This window comes from Phyllobates terribilis, unplaced genomic scaffold, assembly GCF_046119375.1.
Source record: "Phyllobates terribilis strain yellow unplaced genomic scaffold, ASM4611937v1 Scaffold_12__6_contigs__length_324123572, whole genome shotgun sequence".
Taxonomy (NCBI): Eukaryota; Metazoa; Chordata; class Amphibia; order Anura; family Dendrobatidae; genus Phyllobates; species Phyllobates terribilis.
This window is the reverse complement of record NW_027362772.1, coordinates 310,543,774-310,567,027: the sequence shown is the minus strand read 5'-3', so window position 1 is coordinate 310,567,027 and position 23,254 is coordinate 310,543,774. Positions and strand designations below refer to the sequence as shown.

At 47.3% G+C, this 23,254-nt stretch overlaps 1 protein-coding gene across 1 annotated transcript; it reads right to left on the bottom strand.

The window, feature by feature from the left end:
* Positions 1-233: 233 nt before the first annotated feature.
* LOC141171841 (olfactory receptor 6F1-like) lies at positions 234-1,169 on the bottom strand. Its single transcript, XM_073655466.1, has one exon. It carries the CDS (start codon positions 1,167-1,169, stop codon positions 234-236), a length of 936 nt encoding a protein of 311 aa, XP_073511567.1.
* Between the last annotated feature and the right edge of the window lie 22,085 nt (positions 1,170-23,254).

The window sequence follows — 23,254 nt, the reverse complement described above, 5'->3', positions numbered from 1 at the left end:
TAGGTGAAAGAGAAGTGGCTCATAAGTGGAGAAAGAAGATGTCTCTGGTAAGACATGGTTGCTTATTTTCAGACATACGAGCCCTTATGTTTTCAGTCTCCCACCTTTTGTGGAATTGAAACACAAAGTCTACTGTAAAGTTTCGGAACGTTTCACTATGTGATTCTCACACTTAAGATACTCGAGACTGGACTCTGCCTCTTTGAAAATTAAATTTTTTTATAAACCTAAGTTTACAGATTCTTCCATTTGAAACACAGCATTTTCACGAGCGTTGCTTTGATCTCTTGGTTTCGTAACGTGTATATTAAGGGGTTAAGGAAAGGGGTAACGACTGTGTATATTAAGGAGAGAGCCTTCAAGGCAATCATCGAGCGTCCAGAGGTCGGCACCATATATATAGCAATAAGCGGCACGTAGTATATAGAGACAACGGTGAAATGAGAGCTGCAAGTAGAGAACGCCTTCTGCCGTCCCGTCATTGTCGGGATCTTCATGATGGCAACCGCTATACAGACATAGCTGACAATGATGGTCATAAAGGGCAACAGGGTCACCGGAGCCGTCAGGAAGAGGTCAATGGTTTGTAACAATCGAGTATCAGAACAGGAAAGCTGAAGGATGGGCACAAAGTCACAGAAGAAATGGTCAATGACGTTCTCGCCACAAAAGTTGAGCGTAGACATCATAACTGCAATGATCAACGTGATGCCGAAGCTCAAACCCCAGGAGCCAAACGCCAGGAGGTGCCTCAGCTTTGTGCCCATGGTTGGTATATAAGACAGAGGGCGACAGATCGCCAAGTATCGATCATAAGACATGGCCGTCAAAAGAAGACATTCAGTGCCGGTGGAAGCCCCAAAGAACTGGTACTGCGTGACACATTCAGGGAATGATACGGCTCTGCCATTTCTCAAGATGATGTGGAGAAGACTTGGCACAATGTCAGTGGTGAGGAGCATGTCACACAGAGACAGGTGGCAGAGGAAGAAGTACATGGGGGAGTCTAGGAGGTGACTGGAGGTCACCAGAGCTAAAATGATGAGGTTCCCAATCAAGCACAGAATGTAAACCAGCAAACACAGCAAGAACAGAGGGATCTGAAGACCATGGAGACCCCCGAAACCAAGGAGGAAGAATTCAATGCCAATTGTTTGGTTCCTCTTCATCCTTGGGTCGCTCAAACCTGAAACCTCAAAATGGAAAAAAATAATTGTATATCAAATGAAGCGAGGGGGCATATCTAAAGAAGAATATAATGCTGTCTGCAGGGAAAGCGATAGAAGAGCTAAAACCCAGTAATGAAGCGAGGCTTGCAATGGAGACCAAAAGCATTTTGGGGGTATGTAAAAAAAAAAAACGAAAGAAAAAGCAAAGATGTTATAGAATGATTTTTTACAGGATGAAGTGATCAAAAACAATGCTGAGAAGGTCAAACTTTTCAATTCCTATTTTGCATCTGTGTTCTCTAAGAAAGCAAATGCAACATCAACTGATCTTCACTGTGCTATCGAAGGAATAAAATAATCCACACTATCTTTAAATCGAGATGGTGAGGGAACACTTAGCTAATTTAAATGAATTTAAATCTCCTGGTCCAGATGAATTACAACCAAGGGCACTTAAAGAAATACAGAGGAAATTGCAGAACAACTGGCCAGAATCATTTGAAAATTCCTGGAGAACAGGAGAAGTCCCAGAAGAGCAACCTTTGTCCCTATCTTCAAAAAAGGAAAGAAGATGGAGCCAGGAAATTACAGGCCAATGAGCCTTACTTCTATACCAGGAAAGATCTTTGAACAAATTATTAAACAGCATGTATGTAAGTACTTGATAAGAATACAATAATTACCCGGAGCCAGCATGGGTTTGTAACAAACAAGTCATGCCAGACCAATCTAATTTGCTTCTATGATGGAATCACTGACTGGGTGGATCAGGGAAATGCCGTATATATAGTATATCTCAACTTCAGCAAAGCATTTGATAAAGTATCTCATACTATCCTAATGGAAAAAAATGACCACCTATGGGATTGACAAGGCTACGGTTTGGTGGATTCATAACTGGCTCAGTGATCATACTCAAAGAGTGGTAATAAATGGTTGCACATCTAATTGGAAGAGTTTCAAGTGCAGTACCACAATGCTCTGTCCTGGCCCCAGTGTTGTTCAACATTTTTATAAATGATCTAGATTAGTTTTACCTTTTTAGTTCCGTAATCAAATTTGCAGACGATACAAAGCTACGAAGGATAGCTAATACTAGAGAAGAAAGAAAGGATTCAGAAATCCTAGAGTGTTAGAGTTGAAAGGGACCTCTGGGGTCACCATGTCCAACCCCCGGCTCAATGCAGGATTCACTAAACCATCTCAGGCAGATGTCTGTCCAGCCTCTGTTTGAAGACGTCCATTGAAGGGGAACTCACCACCTCTCGTGGCCGCCTGTTCCCCTCATTGATCACCTCACTGTCAGAAAGTTTTTACTAATATCTAATCTGTATCTTCTCCCTTTCAGTTTCATCCCATTGCTTCTCGTGTTTCCATGTGCAAAGAGAATAAGGATGATCCCTCTTCATTGTGACAGCCCTTCAGATATTTGTAGGCAGCTATTAACTCCCCTCTCAGACTTCTCTTTTGCAAGATATACATTCCCATATTCTTTAACCGTTCCTCGTAGGACATTGTTTGCAGACTGGTCACCATTCTGGTCGCTGTTCTCTGAACTCATCTAAAGGATCTAGATAGGTTTGAACAATGGGAAGCGACTAATAAAATGGTATTTAACAGAGAAATGTGAGATTCTATATCTGGGTAAGAAAAACTAAAATGACTTCTACAGAATGGGAGGAATGGAAATAAGCAACAGCAGGTGTGAAAAAGACTCGGGTATACTAATAGATCACAGACTGCACATGAGTCAACAGTGTGATGCAGCAGCAAAAAGGCAAACAGTTCTGGGATGTATTAAGAGAAGCATAGAGTCTAGATCACGTGAAGTCATTATCCCCCTCTATTCCTCCTTGGTCAGACCTTATCTGGATACTGTGTCCAGTTCTGGGCACCACATCTTAAAAAAGACGTAAAAAAACTGGAGCAAGTTCAGAGAAGAGCTACCAAGATGGTGAGCAGACTGGAAAGTATGTCCTACGAGGAACGGTTAAAGGATCTGGGAATGTTTAGCTTGCAAAAAAATAATGCTAAGAGGAGACTAAATAGCTGTCTACAAATATCTGAAGGGCTGTCACAATGAAGAGGGATCGTGATCTTATTCTCATTTGCACATGGAAACAAGAGAAGCAATGGAATTTAACTGAAAGGGAGAAGATACAGATTAGATATTAGAAAAAACTTTTTGACAGAAGATCAATGAGTGGAACAGGCGGCCATGAGAGGTGGTGAGTTCTCCTTCAATGGAAGTCTTGTTAAAAAGATTATTTGACCCTGACTTGACACCATCCAGCCTGGAGCTATCACCCCCAAACCTTTTGCTAGTGTCTGGTAATTGTCAATAATTGTACAGTTACCATCAAGTAATCGGCTTCTTTTCTTGACCAGTCAGTTTCATTCTGATAACTTTAGAGTTAATTCTCTGACAATGGACTGGAAACTTCATACACACAGCTGTGTTGTTGCGGGTACAGCTGCCACCATTGATTACTATGGCAGCTAAACAGTCCGTGCAGAACTCGGCATAAAGTTTACTAGTTAGTTAGTTTTCTGTGGACTAATTTTCACGTGAGACCACGTTCGAATGGGAAAATAGAGAAATTAAAGTGCATTCTGGAAGCCTTAGTCATCTATGGTAGACAAGCCGGAGCTAGAGTTACGAAAATGACAACCTTCACGAGGTTTTCTAACGTGGTGGTGTGGAAAGTATAACAGGAATGTTTTGATCAAGGAAAAGACATTCAGCAAGCGAGGATCCTGTGGATGGAAACAACTCCTTGATGAAAGGGGTCAAAATTTGGTGCAATCGGCATGAACGGATGAATCCTTCCTGTCAGGCTGGTGTAGGTGCAGTAATACTGGGAGAAGGTTTTATTGGCACACCCTGGCTCCTCTGATACTTGTAGATGGGTGACCCCTATGTCAGGCTGGCGGAGGTGGAGTAGGGGGTGCAGGATGGTTTTCTTGGCACACCCTGGCTCCTCTGATACTTGTAGATGGGTGACCCCTATGTCAGGCTGGCAGAGGTGGAGTAGGGGTGCAGGATGGTTTTCTTGGCACACCCTGGCTCCTCTGATACTTGTAGATGGGTGACCCCTATGTCAGGCTGGCGGAGGTGGAGTAGGGGTGCAGGATGGTTTTATTGGCACACCATGGCTCCTCTGATACTTGTAGATAGATGACCCCTATGTCAGGCTGGCGGAGGTGGAGTAGGGGGTGCAGGATGGTTTTCTTGGCACACCATGGCTCCTCTGATACTTGTAGATAGATGACCCCTATGTCAGGCTGGCGGAGGTGGAGTAGGGGGTGCAGGATGGTTTTCTTGGCACACCCTGGCTCCTCTGATACTTGTAGATGGGTGACCCCTATGTCAGGCTGGCAGAGGTGGAGTAGGGGTGCAGGATGGTTTTCTTGGCACACCCTGGCTCCTCTGATACTTGTAGATGGATGACCCCTATGTCAGGCTGGTGGAGGTGAAGTAGGGGTGCAGGATGGTTTTCTTGGCACACCCTGGCTCCTCTGATACTTGTAGATGGGTGACCCCTATGTCAGGCTGGCAGAGGTGGAGTAGGGGTGCAGGATGGTTTTCTTGGCACACCCTGACTCCTCTGATACTTGTAGATGGGTGACCCCTATGTCAGGCTGGCGGAGGTGGAGTGGGGGTGCAGGATGGTTTTCTTGGCACACCCTGGCTCCTCTGATAATTGTAGATGGGTGAGCCCTTCCTGTCTGGCTGATGGAGTAATGTGTGGGGAAGGTTTTCTTGGCACATCCTGGCTCCTCTGATACATGTAGATGGGTGACCCCTATGTCAGGCTGGCGGAGGTGGAGTAGGGGTGCAGGATGGTTTTCTTGGCACATCCTGGCTCCTCTGATACGTGTAGATGGGTGACCCCCTCCTGTCTGGCTGATGGAGTAATGTGTGGGGAAGGTTTTCTTGGCACACCCTGGCTCCTCTGATAATTGTAGATGGGTGACCCCTTCCTGTCTGGCTGATGGAGATGGAGTAATGTGTGGGGAAGGTTTTCTTGGCACACCCTGACTCCTCTGATACTTGTAGATGGGTGACCCCTATGTCAGGCTGGCGGAGGTGGAGTAGGGGTGCAGGATGGTTTTCTTGGCACACCCTGACTCCTCTGATACTTGTAGATGGGTGACCCCTATGTCAGGCTGGCGGAGGTGGAGTGGGGGTGCAGGATGGTTTTCTTGGCACACCCTGGCTCCTCTGATAATTGTAGATGGGTGACCCCTATGTCAGGCTGGCGGAGGTGGAGTAGGGGTGCAGGATGGTTTTCTTGGCACATCCTGGCTCCTCTGATACGTGTAGATGGGTGACCCCCTCCTGTCTGGCTGATGGAGTAATGTGTGGGGAAGGTTTTCTTGGCACACCCTGGCTCCTCTGATAATTGTAGATGGGTGACCCCTTCCTGTCTGGCTGATGGAGATGGAGTAATGTGTGGGGAAGGTTTTCTTGGCACACCCTGGCTCCTCTGATACTTGTAGATGGGTGACCCCTATGTCAGGCTGGCGGAGGTGGAGTAGGGGTGCAGGATGGTTTTCTTGGCACACCCTGGCTCCTCTGATACTTGTAGATGGGTGACCCCTATGTCAGGCTGGCGGAGGTGGAGTAGGGGTGCAGGATGGTTTTCTTGGCACACCCTGGCTCCTCTGATACTTGTAGATGGGTGACCCCTATGTCAGGCTGGCAGAGGTGGAGTAGGGGGTGCAGGATGGTTTTCTTGGCACACCCTGGCTCCTCTGATACTTGTAGATGGGTGACCCCTATGTCAGGCTGGCAGAGGTGCAGTAGGGGTGCAGGATGGTTTTCTTGGCACACCCTGGCTCCTCTGATACTTGTAGATGGATGACCCCTATGTCAGGCTGGCGGAGGTGGAGTAGGGGTGCAGGATGGTTTTCTTGGCACACCCTGACTCCTCTGATACTTGTAGATGGGTGACCCCTATGTCAGGCTGGCGGAGGTGGAGTGGGGGTGCAGGATGGTTTTCTTGGCACACCCTGGCTCCTCTGATAATTGTAGATGGGTGACCCCTATGTCAGGCTGGCGGAGGTGGAGTGGGGGTGCAGGATGGTTTTCTTGGCACACCCTGGCTCCTCTGATAATTGTAGATGGGTGACCCCTATGTCAGGCTGGCGGAGGTGGAGTGGGGGTGCAGGATGGTTTTCTTGGCACACCCTGGCTCCTCTGATAATTGTAGATGGGTGAGCCCTTCCTGTCTGGCTGATGGAGATGGAGTAATGTGTGGGGAAGGTTTTCTTGGCACACCCTGACTCCTCTGATACTTGTAGATGGGTGACCCCTATGTCAGGCTGGCGGAGGTGGAGTGGGGGTGCAGGATGGTTTTCTTGGCACACCCTGGCTCCTCTGATAATTGTAGATGGGTGAGCCCTTCCTGTCTGGCTGATGGAGTAATGTGTGGGGAAGGTTTTCTTGGCACATCCTGGCTCCTCTGATACGTGTAGATGGGTGACCCCTATGTCAGGCTGGCGGAGGTGGAGTAGGGGTGCAGGATGGTTTTCTTGGCACATCCTGGCTCCTCTGATACGTGTAGATGGGTGACCCCCTCCTGTCTGGCTGATGGAGTAATGTGTGGGGAAGGTTTTCTTGGCACACCCTGGCTCCTCTGATAATTGTAGATGGGTGACCCCTTCCTGTCTGGCTGATGGAGATGGAGTAATGTGTGGGGAAGGTTTTCTTGGCACACCCTGGCTCCTCTGATACTTGTAGATGGGTGACCCCTATGTCAGGCTGGCAGAGGTGGAGTAGGGGGTGCAGGATGGTTTTCTTGGCACACCCTGGCTCCTCTGATACTTGTAGATGGGTGACCCCTATGTCAGGCTGGCGGAGGTGGAGTAGGGGTGCAGGATGGTTTTCTTGGCACACCCTGGCTCCTCTGATACTTGTAGATGGGTGACCCCTATGTCAGGCTGGCAGAGGTGGAGTAGGGGGTGCAGGATGGTTTTCTTGGCACACCCTGGCTCCTGTGATACTTGTAGATGGGTGACCCCTATGTCAGGCTGGCAGAGGTGCAGTAGGGGTGCAGGATGGTTTTCTTGGCACACCCTGGCTCCTCTGATACTTGTAGATGGATGACCCCTATGTCAGGCTGGCGGAGGTGGAGTAGGGGTGCAGGATGGTTTTCTTGGCACACCCTGACTCCTCTGATACTTGTAGATGGGTGACCCCTATGTCAGGCTGGCGGAGGTGGAGTGGGGGTGCAGGATGGTTTTCTTGGCACACCCTGGCTCCTCTGATAATTGTAGATGGGTGACCCCTATGTCAGGCTGGCGGAGGTGGAGTGGGGGTGCAGGATGGTTTTCTTGGCACACCCTGGCTCCTCTGATAATTGTAGATGGGTGAGCCCTTCCTGTCTGGCTGATGGAGTAATGTGTGGGGAAGGTTTTCTTGGCACATCCTGGCTCCTCTGATACGTGTAGATGCGTGACCCCTATGTCAGGCTGGCGGAGGTGGAGTAGGGGTGCAGGATGGTTTTCTTGGCACATCCTGGCTCCTCTGATACGTGTAGATGGGTGACCCCCTCCTGTCTGGCTGATGGAGTAATGTGTGGGGAAGGTTTTCTTGGCACACCCTGACTCCTCTGATACTTGTAGATGGGTGACCCCTATGTCAGGCTGGCGGAGGTGGAGTAGGGGTGCAGGGTGATTTTCTTGGCACATCCTGGCTCCTCTGATACGTGTAGATGGGTGACCCCCTCCTGTCTGGCTGATGGAGTAATGTGTGAGGAAGGTTTTCTTGGCACACCCTGGCTCCTCTGATAATTTTAGATGGGTGACCCCTTCCTGTCTGGCTGATGGAGATGGAGTAATGTGTGGGGAAGGTTTTCTTGGCACACCCTGACTCCTCTGATACTTGTAGATGGGTGACCCCTATGTCAGGCTGGCAGAGGTGGAGTAGGGGTGCAGGATGGTTTTCTTGGCACACCCTGGCTCCTCTGATACTTGTAGATGGGTGACCCCTATGTCAGGCTGGCAGAGGTGGAGTAGGGGTGCAGGATGGTTTTCTTGGCACACCCTGGCTCCTCTGATACTTGTAGATGGGTGACCCCTATGTCAGGCTGGCAGAGGTGGAGTAGGGGGTGCAGGATGGTTTTCTTGGCACACCCTGGCTCCTCTGATACTTGTAGATGGGTGACCCCTATGTCAGGCTGGCGGAGGTGGAGTAGGGGTGCAGGATGGTTTTCTTGGCACACCCTGACTCCTCTGATACTTGTAGATGGGTGACCCCTATGTCAGGCTGGCGGAGGTGGAGTGGGGGTGCAGGATGGTTTTCTTGGCACACCCTGGCTCCTCTGATAATTGTAGATGGGTGACCCCTATGTCAGGCTGGCGGAGGTGGAGTGGGGGTGCAGGATGGTTTTCTTGGCACACCCTGGCTCCTCTGATAATTGTAGATGGGTGACCCCTATGTCAGGCTGGCGGAGGTGGAGTGGGGGTGCAGGATGGTTTTCTTGGCACACCCTGGCTCCTCTGATAATTGTAGATGGGTGAGCCCTTCCTGTCTGGCTGATGGAGATGGAGTAATGTGTGGGGAAGGTTTTCTTGGCACACCCTGACTCCTCTGATACTTGTAGATGGGTGACCCCTATGTCAGGCTGGCGGAGGTGGAGTGGGGGTGCAGGATGGTTTTCTTGGCACACCCTGGCTCCTCTGATAATTGTAGATGGGTGAGCCCTTCCTGTCTGGCTGATGGAGTAATGTGTGGGGAAGGTTTTCTTGGCACATCCTGGCTCCTCTGATACGTGTAGATGGTTGACCCCTATGTCAGGCTGGCGGAGGTGGAGTAGGGGTGCAGGATGGTTTTCTTGGCACATCCTGGCTCCTCTGATACGTGTAGATGGGTGACCCCCTCCTGTCTGGCTGATGGAGTAATGTGTGGGGAAGGTTTTCTTGGCACACCCTGGCTCCTCTGATAATTGTAGATGGGTGACCCCTTCCTGTCTGGCTGATGGAGATGGAGTAATGTGTGGGGAAGGTTTTCTTGGCACACCCTGGCTCCTCTGATACTTGTAGATGGGTGACCCCTATGTCAGGCTGGCAGAGGTGGAGTAGGGGGTGCAGGATGGTTTTCTTGGCACACCCTGGCTCCTCTGATACTTGTAGATGGGTGACCCCTATGTCAGGCTGGCGGAGGTGGAGTAGGGGTGCAGGATGGTTTTCTTGGCACACCCTGGCTCCTCTGATACTTGTAGATGGGTGACCCCTATGTCAGGCTGGCAGAGGTGGAGTAGGGGGTGCAGGATGGTTTTCTTGGCACACCCTGGCTCCTGTGATACTTGTAGATGGGTGACCCCTATGTCAGGCTGGCAGAGGTGCAGTAGGGGTGCAGGATGGTTTTCTTGGCACACCCTGGCTCCTCTGATACTTGTAGATGGATGACCCCTATGTCAGGCTGGCGGAGGTGGAGTAGGGGTGCAGGATGGTTTTCTTGGCACACCCTGACTCCTCTGATACTTGTAGATGGGTGACCCCTATGTCAGGCTGGCGGAGGTGGAGTGGGGGTGCAGGATGGTTTTCTTGGCACACCCTGGCTCCTCTGATAATTGTTAATGGGTGACCCCTATGTCAGGCTGGCGGAGGTGGAGTGGGGGTGCAGGATGGTTTTCTTGGCACACCCTGGCTCCTCTGATAATTGTAGATGGGTGAGCCCTTCCTGTCTGGCTGATGGAGTAATGTGTGGGGAAGGTTTTCTTGGCACATCCTGGCTCCTCTGATACGTGTAGATGGGTGACCCCTATGTCAGGCTGGCGGAGGTGGAGTAGGGGTGCAGGATGGTTTTCTTGGCACATCCTGGCTCCTCTGATACGTGTAGATGGGTGACCCCCTCCTGTCTGGCTGATGGAGTAATGTGTGGGGAAGGTTTTCTTGGCACACCCTGACTCCTCTGATACTTGTAGATGGGTGACCCCTATGTCAGGCTGGCGGAGGTGGAGTAGGGGTGCAGGGTGATTTTCTTGGCACATCCTGGCTCCTCTGATACGTGTAGATGGGTGACCCCCTCCTGTCTGGCTGATGGAGTAATGTGTGAGGAAGGTTTTCTTGGCACACCCTGGCTCCTCTGATAATTTTAGATGGGTGACCCCTTCCTGTCTGGCTGATGGAGATGGAGTAATGTGTGGGGAAGGTTTTCTTGGCACACCCTGACTCCTCTGATACTTGTAGATGGGTGACCCCTATGTCAGGCTGGCAGAGGTGGAGTAGGGGTGCAGGATGGTTTTCTTGGCACACCCTGGCTCCTCTGATACTTGTAGATGGGTGACCCCTATGTCAGGCTGGCAGAGGTGGAGTAGGGGTGCAGGATGGTTTTCTTGGCACACCCTGGCTCCTCTGATACTTGTAGATGGGTGACCCCTATGTCAGGCTGGCAGAGGTGGAGTAGGGGGTGCAGGATGGTTTTCTTGGCACACCCTGGCTCCTCTGATACTTGTAGATGGGTGACCCCTATGTCAGGCTGGCAGAGGTGGAGTAGGGGGTGCAGGATGGTTTTCTTGGCACACCCTGGCTCCTCTGATACTTGTAGATGGGTGACCCCTATGTCAGGCTGGCGGAGGTGGAGTAGGGGTGCAGGATGGTTTTCTTGGCACACCCTGGCTCCTCTGATACTTGTAGATGGGTGACCCCTATGTCAGGCTGGCGGAGGTGGATTAGGGGTGCAGGATGGTTTTCTTGGCACACCGTGGCTCCTCTGATAATCGTAGATGGGTGACCCCTTCCTGTCTGGCTGATGGAGATGGAGTAATGTGTGGGGAAGGTTTTCTCGGCACACTATAGGTCCTCTAATACCTGTGGATGGATATTTGGACTGTAGAGTTTATCTAAGCATTGAGGCTCACCCAAGTTCCTCCCTTCATGGCAGCGGTTTCCTTTTTGGAAGAAGGACCATGCCACATGAAAAAGGGTACACGCATGGATCAGTTCCAGGAACATGACAGCAAGTATTGCTGGCTTCCCAGATCATAGTCCTAAAGAGCATACAAAGCAGACAAAGTAGAGCAAGCTGGATCCTGTCAGTATCTCCTGATAATGTCCACATGGGCTGATATTGCTGCTGAACGATCCAATCACCAAGTGGAATCTATGACCCGATGGATTGCTGCGGTTCTGAAGGTGGCTCTAATAAAGTGGCCATTCATTCTATATAGTTACAACTAGCACGTAATAATACACCTGAGCTCTATGTGGTCCCAAGACTAATATATAAATTTATGCCTCTTGCTAATAATAATCTGTCCTGTCAGAACAAATGGTGGCAAGAAAAATGCACAGATTGATGCTTGGTGCATATATTAATGTACAGCTTAATACCCTAAAAGTACCGTATTTTTCAGACTATAAGACGCACTTTTTTCCTCCAAAATTTTGGAGGAAAATCGGGGGTGTGTCTTATAGTCCGAATGTAGCAGGGGGGTGTATATATATGTGGGGTGTGGAGGGAGCGGTAGCGGTGGAGGAGCTTGGCACAGGAGGCAGAAGCCCCCCGCTGCAGCCTACACTGTCCCCGCTGCTAATGAAAATGAATATTCAGTGCTCCTTAATAGCGGCACACAGTGTAGCCGCGCTGCGGCTCCCGCTGCTGCCGGGCTATCGCGTGTGCCCGCTGTTAAAGGGCATGAATATTCAACCTCTCTCCACGCCCATGGGAGTGGGGAGGGGTGAATATTCATGCCCTTTAATAAGCGCACACAGTCCCGGCATTGGGAGCAGTGACTTCCGGCAGCTGATCTCTCCTTGTGAGCCGCGCATGGCAGTGACGTCATGCGCGGCTCACATGGAGACATCAGTGCGTGCAGACCGGACGCATTGCTGGAGGAGAGAAGAAAGGTGAGTAGAAGTGTTTATTTTTTTTATGTGCAGCCTGATTGGGATTAGGGGGACCATGCATACTAGGATAAGGATGAGGGGGCCATACATACCAGGGTAACGCTGGGGGGGCCATACATAACAGGACCCCGTAGAATGTACGCCCGCAAGGGCAGGGCCCTCTTCCCTCCGTACCAGTCTATCATTGTTAGTTTGTTTACTGTAGTGATATTCTTATTTTGTATGTAACCCCTTATGTACAGCGCCATGGAATCAATGGCGCTATATAAATTAATAATAATAAAGATGAGGGGGCCATACATACCAAGATAACTCTGAGGGGGGCATACATAACAGGATAAAGATGAGGGGGCCATACATACCAGGATAAGGATGGGGGGTGCCATACATACCAGGATGGGGATTAGGGGTGCCATGCATACCAGGATAGGGATGAGGGGTGCCATGCATACCAGGATGGGGATGAGGGGTGCCATGCATACCAGGATGGGGATTAGGGGTGCCATGCATACCAGGATGGGGATTAGGGGTGCCATGCATACCAGGACAGGGATGAGGGGTGCCATGCATACCAGGACAGGGATGAGGGGTGCCATGCATACCAGGATGGGGATTGCTGTGCTATGTATACCAGGATAGGGATGAGGGGTGCCATGCATACCAGGATAGGGATGAGGGGTACCATGCATATCAGGACAGGGATGAGGGGTGCCATGCATACCAGGATAGGGATGAGGAGTGCCATGCATACCAGGATAGGGATGAGGGGTGCCATGCATACCAAGATAAGGATGAGGGGTGCCATGTATACCAAGATAGGGATGAGGGGTGCCATGCATACCAGGATAGGGATGAGGGGTGCCATGCATACCAGGACAGGGATGAGAAGTGCCATGCATACCAAGACAGGGATGAGGGGTGCCATGCACACCAAGACAGGGATGAGGGGTGCCATGCATACCAGGATGGAGGGATGCCAGGCATACCAGGATGGGGACCACGTATAAAAGGAAGGGGGGGGCATATATACCAGGATAGTGGATATTGTCAGAATTGGGGGATATTACCCCTATACCAGTGTCAGCAGAAGACCCCCTCCCCCTTAAAAGTGCATCATGAACACATTTTTTGCTTAGATTTTTTTTTTTTCCTCCTCTAAAACCTAGGTGCGTCTTATGGTCCGAAAAATACGGTATATTAATTTTAACAACCACATCTGATGCCAAGACTAACGTTTGGATTTTAGATTGGTGCGAACCTTAATTTGCTGTATTGTACCTAAAACAATATTATGCATTGTTACATCTGGTATCCAGAGTAATCTTTAGATTGATCAGCCTGCCATTCCAATGTAAATTCATAATTGGCAACAAGATCAAAATATATCACATCTATGTGAAATCTCATCTAGACTGAGTTGTGGATTACAATTCGTAAAAAATCACAAACCGGTCTCCGGTTCCGGACCAGGCGCGTCCGACGAAGATTCCGGAGCCGAAAAAATGGTTTGTAAATTATTCCGAAATTACCAATAAAAGATATTTCTGCTTCCGCGAATGCATCGGCGTAGTGCTCATATCTTCAGTGATAACAGCGGTAATCTAGGATTCCTGCACCTTAATAAACAGTCCGCTGGAGCTGGAGAGCGAGGATAGTATCGAGTCGCAGCGATCGTCTCCACTCCCGGAACTGCCGAAACCACTCCCGGAACTGCCGAAACCAGCCGGAGCTGAGTGTCGCGTAGACTTACATGTAACACATGACTATTAGTCCGTCCCTCCTTTGTAGAGTTATCTACATTGTGAGAGCGTACTTTTTTTGTTACATTGAATTCCGCGGACATTGCTGATATTTCCCTGTACGTACTGTTCATATATTATCCTTACCTGTGATGTGAGATATGTTAGATGGACCAGAGGTTCACCCGCACCTCCCCACCATACACTGGTTACACTTCCATCCTGACTTATCTATATAATACTCCCATCATCTCCCCAGGAACCATTACATAGGCTCCCTCCTGCCTCATTATTTAATGTTTTGTTTTATTTTAATTTTTAAATTGTGGGTCCCTCTGGACAGACCCTCGTCTCATTACCTGTTATTTATGCCACGATGCAATGTAATGATGTAGACTGGTGTGTAACAGATACAAAGTCTTTAGTTATTGGGGCTCAGAACTGTTCCCCCCAATCACCACAAGCTGCCTAATGTAATAACTATTGGAAGAGACCTAGCATTAACATTAGCATTAGCTCCACTGCAACATACTGTATACCTATATATTATGATATCCTGAAGTCATAGGGTGGAATAAAGTCTTTGAGTAAACTGGAGATGTTCCAGATACTTGTGGTCAGAGAAGATGGTCACAAGTAATGTAGCACTTTAAATCAGATGTTGTCCTGCTACGTTGGCTCGTTCCACCGCCGCCGGTTCACGATTGTGAAATGAATAATTCTTCATGTTTAAGTGGAGAAGTCACACGGAGAAGCTTTCCTAACTGCTGAGAACCCCACCAAATCCAATCAAGGGGGTATCGTGAAAAAACATTTGTCTATTGGGATCCATGCAAAAGAGAATGGAAGCAGGATTGGAAATGATCGAACCACTATGAAGGACGAAATTACTGCACCCGAGGAATGGCTTACATCCGAAACACTGCTACAATTGATGTATGGATTGGTGGCTGAACCTCTCCAAGGCTTGAATCACATATGGAGGCTAGTCTCGGGTATTTGCTCATCTTTGGGTCAGAGCAATAATTGGTGAAACAATCCAAAAGAAATTCCCAGATGAATAGATGATACTACTTTGCACAGCCAAAAAAATGTCTGAAGAGCCTACAGCACATGGGTCATGGCCAAATTGTTATTCACAGAGACTTATTCTGGATGAAATACCCTACAGAAGGAATTATGTAAGCCAGGAAAGGAAGCTCTTGTCTTTTAAAAAGGCACTTTTCCTACTTTGTGATATTGTCACAAAGTCACACTGCTTCAGAGAGCCTAGCAGGAGATAAGTATATTGTTCAGATGAAAAACATCCCTGAATATATATCATTACTGACTTGAAAGACCACAGAAGCATTGCAAAGACTGATAAGCATTAATGGTGCCCACCCCAATCGTTGACAGCAGTCTTCCACTTTTCCTCCTCTTTAATCTGAATGATATCCCAAGCCCCATTTTATATATATAAATTTATAAGATGTAATGTTCTCCCCTAATCCAATTGAATAATTCAGGTTTATGAACTATATTTGCTGCCATCTACTCAGTCTACAGTAGAGAAAGGAGATAATCCTCTATGGTGTAGTGATTGTAGACGATAAGGAGCACCAAGCCTAAGAATGGTACTTAGGAGTCTCTGCTTCTTGTACAGAAAAGACATCTGCAATGTTCTGATAGGGAGGTGCACTACAGAAGAATTAGACATGAATGTCGATAAGCAAGCGCAGACCAGATCTTGAAGACAGTACCGAAGGAATCCCATCAGGATATTGAAGAAGACCTTCAAAATATAGATACAAGTTTGCCTTAACCAGGATAATTCCAAGAAGACCTTGAAGACAGTACTGGAAACAGAAGGAATCCCATCAGGATATTGAAGAAGACCTTTAAAATATAGATACAGGTTTGCCTTAACCGGGATAATTCCAAGAAGACCTTGAAGACAGTACTGGAAACAAAAGGAATCCCATCAGGATATTGAAGAAGACCTTCAAAGTATAGATACAGGTTTGCCTTAACCAGGATAATTCCAAGAAGACCTTGAAGACAGTACTGGAAACAAAAGGAACCCCATCAGGATATTGAAGAAGACCTTCAAAATATAGATACAGGTTTGCCTTAACCAGGATAATTCCAAGAAGACCTTGAAGACAGTACTGGAAACAGAAGGAATCCCATCAGGATATTGAAGAAGACCTTCAAAATATAGATACAGGTTTGCCTTAACCAGGATAATTTCAAGAAGACCTTGAAGACAGTACTGGAAACAGAAGAAATCCCATCAGGATATTGAAGAAGACCTTCAAAATATAGATACAGGTTTGCCTTGACCAGGATAATTCCAAGAAGACCTTGAAGACAGTACTGGAAACAGAAGGAATCCCATCAGGATATTGAAGAAGACCTTCAAAATATAGATACAGGTTTGCCTTAACCAGGATAATTCCAAGAAGACCTTGAAGACAGTACTGGAAACAGAAGGAATCCCATCAGGATATTGAAGAAGACCTTCAAAATATAGATACAGGTTTGCCTTAACCAGGATAATTCCAAGAAGACCTTGAAGACAGTACTGGAAACAAAAGAAATCCCATCAGGATATTGAAGAAGACCTTCAAAATATAGATACAGGTTTGCCTTAACCAGGATAATTCCAAGAAGACCTTGAAGACAGTACTGGAAACAGAAGGAATCTGTTATGCACACGCCCGGGCTAAGCGGCGTGTGCGTGTGATTGGTAGTGATTCCACTGGACCGTGCCGGAGAGTGAATGCCTGGAGGGGCGTGACTAAGTATTCACCCGATCCGACCAGGGTCGCACGACGGCATACGACGCCAGTGCACCAAGGAGGAACCGAGCAGAGGGACCAGGTGCTACTCCAGGACAGACCCCGGACACGGCTGTTGACCCACACAGGGAAATACAGGAACAGGCTGGTAGGCTGGCACACAGACTGGAGGGTATAGGCAGGCACGACTGGTATGCAGGCAGGCGGGTATGCAGGCAGGGGGGTAAAGGCAAGCACAGCTAGAGTGCAGACAGGGAGGCACTAGCAGGTAGGAACACAGGCGGGATAGGACCCAGTACACACCGGGACTCAGGAACAATACAGGCAGAGGGTTACAGGCAAGCACAGCTAGAGTGCAGACAAGGCTGAGCAGGGAGGACAGGGCTCTGTTCACACGGAACAGACAGGAAGGGAAAGACAGAGCCAGATACTCACACAGTACTTGCAGAGACAACAAGCAGGAGTTAGGTACGAGTTCAGACTCTGCAGAAAAAGGAAGGGAACGGACATAGAGGCAAAACAGGTAAAGGACAGGAGAGAGTTCAGACTGGAACTGAGTGTACGGAGGAGACCGACACTGCAGAGGGATACAGGAGCGGGTCTGGGAATACGGCCCCCAGAGAGGCGGAACGAACAGGCAAGGAGCGTGTTCAGACAGGACAGACCAGACACAGGAGCGGGTCTAGGAAATCGGCCACTAGAAGGCGAGAGGAACAGGCTAGGAGCGTGTTCAGACAGGACAGACAAGAGAACACAGAAAGGAGTCAGTTCAGACACGGGAGCTGATACCGCAAAGCAGGAGACATACAGGACTCAGTTCAGACACGGGAGCTGATACCGCAAAGCAGGAGACATACAGGACTCAGTTCAGACACGGGAACTGATACAAAAAGCAGGAGACAAGAGACGGGACCTGGCACCTTCAGAGTGCAAGCACACACTGAAGGAAACACTATGCTCAGGCCGGGATAGAAGGGAGCTGCTGAGCTATATACCAGGTAACAGACAGCAATAGGCTGAGGACGCACAAGAGGTGTGACCCACAGCAGGTACAAAAAGCAGGAAGTGATCGGGCGCCGCCCTTAAGCAGCAGAAACAGACACAAACAGACAGCATGGAGGGAAGCCAGAGAGACATTCTGGACAGGAGATCAAGTGCGCCCTCTTGCACAGTGGGAGATGGACCACCATGCAAGGACGCCGCCAGGTATGTTACAGAATCCCATCAGGATATTGAAGAAGACCTTCAAAATATAGATACAGGTTTGCCTTAACCAGGATAATTCCAAGAAGACCTTGAAGACAGTGCTGGAAACAGAAGGAATCCCATCAGGATATTGAAGAAGACCTTCAAAATATAGATACAGGTTTGCCTTAACCAGGATAATTCCAAGAAGACCTTGAAGACAGTACTGGAAACAGAAGGAATCCCATCAGGATATTGAAGAAGACCTTCAAAATATAGATACAGGTTTGCCTTAACCAGGATAATTTCAAGAAGACCTTGAAGACAGTACTGGAAACAGAAGAAATCCCATCAGGATATTGAAGAAGACCTTCAAAATATAGATACAGGTTTGCCTTAACCAGGATAATTCCAAGAAGACCTTGAAGACAGTACTGGAAACAAAAGAAATCCCATCAGGATATTGAAGAAGACCTTCAAAATATAGATACAGGTTTGCCTTAACCAGGATAATTTCAAGAAGACCTTGAAGACAGTACTGGAAACAGAAGGAATCCCATCAGGATATTGAAGAAGACCTTCAAAATATAGATACAGGTTTGCCTTAACCAGGATAATTCCAAGAAGACCTTGAAGACAGTACTGGAAACAAAAGGAATCCCATCAGGATATTGAAGAAGACCTTCAAAATATAGATACAGGTTTGCCTTAACCAGGATAATTCCAAGAAGACCTTGAAGACAGTACTGGAAACAGAAGGAATCCCATCAGGATATTGAAGAAGACCTTCAAAATATAGATACAGGTTTGCCTTAACCAGGATAATTCCAAGAAGACCTTGAAGACAGTACTGGAAACAAAAGAAATCCCATCAGGATATTGTAGAAGACCTTCAAAATATAGATACAGGTTTGCCTTAACCAGGATAATTCCAAGAAGACCTTGAAGACAGTACTGAAAACAAAAGGAATCCCATCAGGATATTGAAGAAGACCTTCAAAATATAGATACAGGTTTGCCTTAACCAGGATAATTCCAAGAAGGTTTAGCCTATCAAAGCTGTGACATACCAAGAAGATCCCTCCAGTATGAAGAACTCCAATTTGACAAGCAGATAGAAATGGTACAGTGACTGACGTGACTCTTTAGGATATGCGATCCATTGACACAGGTAAGTCATAGGGGTTTCTGTAGTATGAGAGATATGGAAAGCTGAGTTTCTTGACAAGAAAATACTAAAGAGCTCAGCTGCCCTAAATTGACAAAAGTAAGGCAGAATTTGAGAAGCCTTGAACCCTAAAGTGATGATAACCAACATTTCATCACCGACTCTCACATCGACCTTGAATTTTATTTCTTAGCTCGAATGGATTGTAGATAGAGATGAGCGAACTCGAACTGTAAAGTTCGGGGGTTCGTACCGGACACGGTGCTGAACTCAGAACACAGACTTCTGCCGGAAGTCCGTTTTACAGTTCGGGGAGGAAAGAGAGAGAGAATTTTCCAGCTCCAAAGTTCAGGTCCCCATTTGATTTATATGGTGTTTGGATTCTGGTTCAAGTTCGAGTATAGTTCTGGTACCCAAACCAAACTTTGGACTACTCGACGAACCCAAACTTCCACGAGTCCGCTCATGGCCAATTATAGACATGCAGATATCATCTTTGCTCACTGCATTGGTTGTATTATTGAGGTTGAAGCTAGGTGAGGATACCAGCAACTTAATATCATCACTTTTTAGACCTTTTGCAAAAAATGGACATCCAGTCTGGTAGTCAGAATAAGTTGCCAAAGGCCGAGGAAATATCTTGATCTGTTAAATAGTCTTAGATATTGACCCAGAGATTCCTCATAGACTGCTGCCACAAAAACCTTATTTTTTGCCAATTCTGAAGGCCGGGCATAAATATTACCACGAGGCCACAGTTCAAAATGTATGGTATGCTGGTGGATAAATACTTGACCAAGTCAAGGAGCTGGAAGATGGTGCAAAGGGCCCGACATGGAAGGCTCAGGTTTGGTAATCACAATGAAAGTTTTCTGGTCTACAGTTGTTTGGGTGCAAAGTGTTTATATGAGTACAGATTCCAACAAAGTCTTGCTGACAAGAGTCCGTTTATAAACATCTACAGTACTGCTCAAAAGTTTTAGACAAGTGTTGAAAAAAATTCTGCATAGTAAGAAGCTATAAAAGATAGAAGCGTTCATTGTTCATTTTTATCATTTAACAAAATGCAAAGTGAATGAACAAAAGAGAATTTTAAATCCCATCAATTTGTGGTTTGATCAGCGTTTTTCCTTCAAAATGGCCGTGATTCTTTTAGGTTCACCTTCACGAAATAACTAGTTATACCAAACAGGTGACCGCTCATAATTTTCATATGTAGTTTGTAATGGAAACGGCTTTGGTAAGAGGCTTAAAACTGGGTGAGGAATAAGTCTCTTAGAAAAAAGTGAGGTTGTGGAAGACAGTTTCATGTCGCACGTGATACTCTATGGCAAAACTTGAGCACAAGGTACAAATATGGGCAGAAGACACAAGGTACAAATACTACATCAGGCAAAGATTTCCTGAGCAAACTGTTGTAAAGAAGCACCGAGAGATTGGCAATGTTAAGTACCTTAAACGCAATGATCGGCCAAGAAAGCTTAGTGCAGCAGCTGAAAGACACACCATGCTTGCTTGCATTCAAAATCAGAAGATGACCAGCAGTGCCATCAACTCAGAGCTGGCTGCAATCAGTGGGACCAGTGACAATCATCTCATGGTCAGAGAAGTCCTGGTCTTCATGGAAGAGTTGCAGTGAACAATGTGGCCGAGCACTGGCCATATTACATGTAGATCATGAAAAGATTTGGTCAATGTAGTTTCGCCCCCCTTATGCACTTTTAAGTGAGTCCACTCCAGGTGCAACAAAAATAAAAGCCATAGATATGGAAGTTGAAACTGAACATCCCTTCAGCATACCGAAGTGATTCTACCCCTATTCTGAATAAACCAAGACGCTGATGAATGCTTGAAAAAGCGGAGAGCAGTTCTTTCTCAAGTTCAAGATCATCCTAAGCGATTGCCATCACTAACAGAACCCTAAAGGATGGAGAGAAGCATCCTGAAAACTGCATTTTGTTCTAGTTGGAACTTTTGGTAGTATAGGTTATTAGTGAGATGTTCTCCACAATCTTGTTGAGGGCTGAGTTTTTACTGCAGATTAATAACGATCTCCTGATGCACTTGGACGCTGCCGAACTAAGGGGCGTCGGAACAGTAAAGGATGGCCAGGATCAAGAAGTTTAAGTAAAAGGCATGGTGCTCAATAGGTCATAGCAACTGGATGTCCTGTCCCGTCAGGCCAATGCTTGGATCAAAAATCGGACATGTCTCCGCAACTTAGCACCATGGACAGCACTCGTATGAGAGAATCGAATATCTGAATGAGGCGTAAGACAGAATAAATCACTAATGAAGAGTTAGAGGAGATACAGGTGGTGTGAAATGATCATAGGCTGTCAGTGCTGATATCCCACCACAGTATGTGCACTGAATAAAGAGAACTTTATGGATGAAAAGCAGATGGGTGAGTGCTGTGAATTATTTTATATTGCTGGAATGGATTACATAATACGGTCTACCATAGTTTAAGGATTGCCCCTATCCTGAAAACAGTGTTCACAACAACTCCAGGGGAGAAGTGGACTACCAAAGCATTGGCAATTAGCAGCAGGACTATAAGGAGATGGCTTCCTGAGGAGCATCAGCACAGCCATGGAGAACGTGAGAAATTGGCAATATCCGGAAAACAACTGCTCCAACACAGAGACTAAGTGCTTGTGTGCTCTGCCATCAAGGGAACTTAATGACTTAGACAAACTTTACTTGGCTGTTTGTGGTTCTAGAGAGTGAAGTGAGAGGGGAGGATGAATGCATGAGAAGATACAGCACTCAAGAGAAGATACAGCAAGCAAGAGAAGATACAGCAAGCAAGAGAAGATGCAGCGCTCAAGAGAAGATGCAGCGCTCAAGAGAAGATACAGGGCTCAAGAGAAGATACAGCGCGCAAGAGAAGATACAGTAAGCAAGAGAAGATGCAGCTCGCACGAGAAGGTACAGCAAGCAAGAGAAGATGCAGCACGCACGAGAAGGTACAGCAAGCAAGAGAAGATACAGCACGCACGAGAAGGTACAGCAAGCAAGAGAAGATGCAACACGCACGAGAAGGTACAGCAAGCAAGAGAAGATGCAGCACGCACGAGAAGGTACAGCACGCACGAGAAGATGCAGCAACCAAGAGAAGATACAGCAAGCAAGAGAAGATACAGCACTCAAGAGAAGATACAGCAAGCAAGAGAAGATACAGCACTCGAGAAGATACAGCACTCAAGAGAAGATACAGCGCTCAAGAGAAGATACAGGGCTCAAGAGAAGATACATCGCGCAAGAGAAGATACAGTAAGCAAGAGAAGATACAGCACGCACGAGAAGATGCAGCACGCGTGAGAAGATACAGCACGCATGAGAAGATGCAGCACGCATGAGAAGATGCAGCACGCGTGAGAAGATACAGCAAGCAAGAGAAGATACAGCAAGCAAGAGAAGATGCAGCAAGCAAGAGAAGATGCAGCAAGCAAGAGAAGATACAGCAAGCAAGAGAAGATGCAGCAAGCAAGAGAACATACAGCACGCATGAGAAGATGCAGCAAGCAAGAGAAGATACAGCAAGCAAGAGAAGATACAGCAAGCAAGAGAAGATACAGCAAGCAAGAGAAGATGCAGCATGCGCGAGAAGATGCAGCAAGCAAGAGAAGATGCAGCAAGCAAGAGAAGATGCAGCAAGCAAGAGAAGATGCAGCAAGCAAGAGAAGATGCAGCACGCATGAGAAGATACAGCAAGCAAGAGAAGATGCAGCAAGCAAGAGAAGATGCAGCAAGCAAGAGAAGATGCAGCACGCATGAGAAGATACAGCAAGCAAGAGAAGATGCAGCAAGCAAGAGAAGATGCAGCAAGCAAGAGAAGATGCAGCACGCATGAGAAGATACAGCAAGCAAGAGAAGATGCAGCAAGCAAGAGATGCAGCAAGCAAGAGAAGATGCAGCACGCATGAGAAGATGCAGCAAGCAAGAGAAGATGCAGCATGCATGAGAAGATACAGCACGCACGAGAAGATGCAGCACGCATGAGAAGATACAGCAAGCAAGAGAAGATGCAGCAAGCAAGAGAAGATGCAGCACGCATGAGAAGATACAGCAAGCAAGAGAAGATGCAGCAAGCAAGAGAAGATGCAGCAAGCAAGAGAAGATGCTGCAAGCAAGAGAAGATGCAGCAAGCAAGAAAAGATGCAGCAAGCAAGAGAAGATGCAGCAAGCAAGAGAAGATGCAGCAAGCAAGAGAAGATACAGCAAGCAAGAGAAGATGCAGCAAGCAAGAGAAGATGCAGCAAGCAAGAGAAGATACAGCAAGCAAGAGAAGATGCAGCAAGCAAGAGAAGATACAGCAAGCAAGAGAAGATGCAGCAAGCAAGAGAA

Excerpts from the sequence above, each read along its gene's own strand:
- LOC141171841 (XM_073655466.1), bottom strand. The coding sequence starts at position 1,169 with ATGAAGAGGAACCAAACAATTGGCATTGAATTCTTCCTCCTTGGTTTC.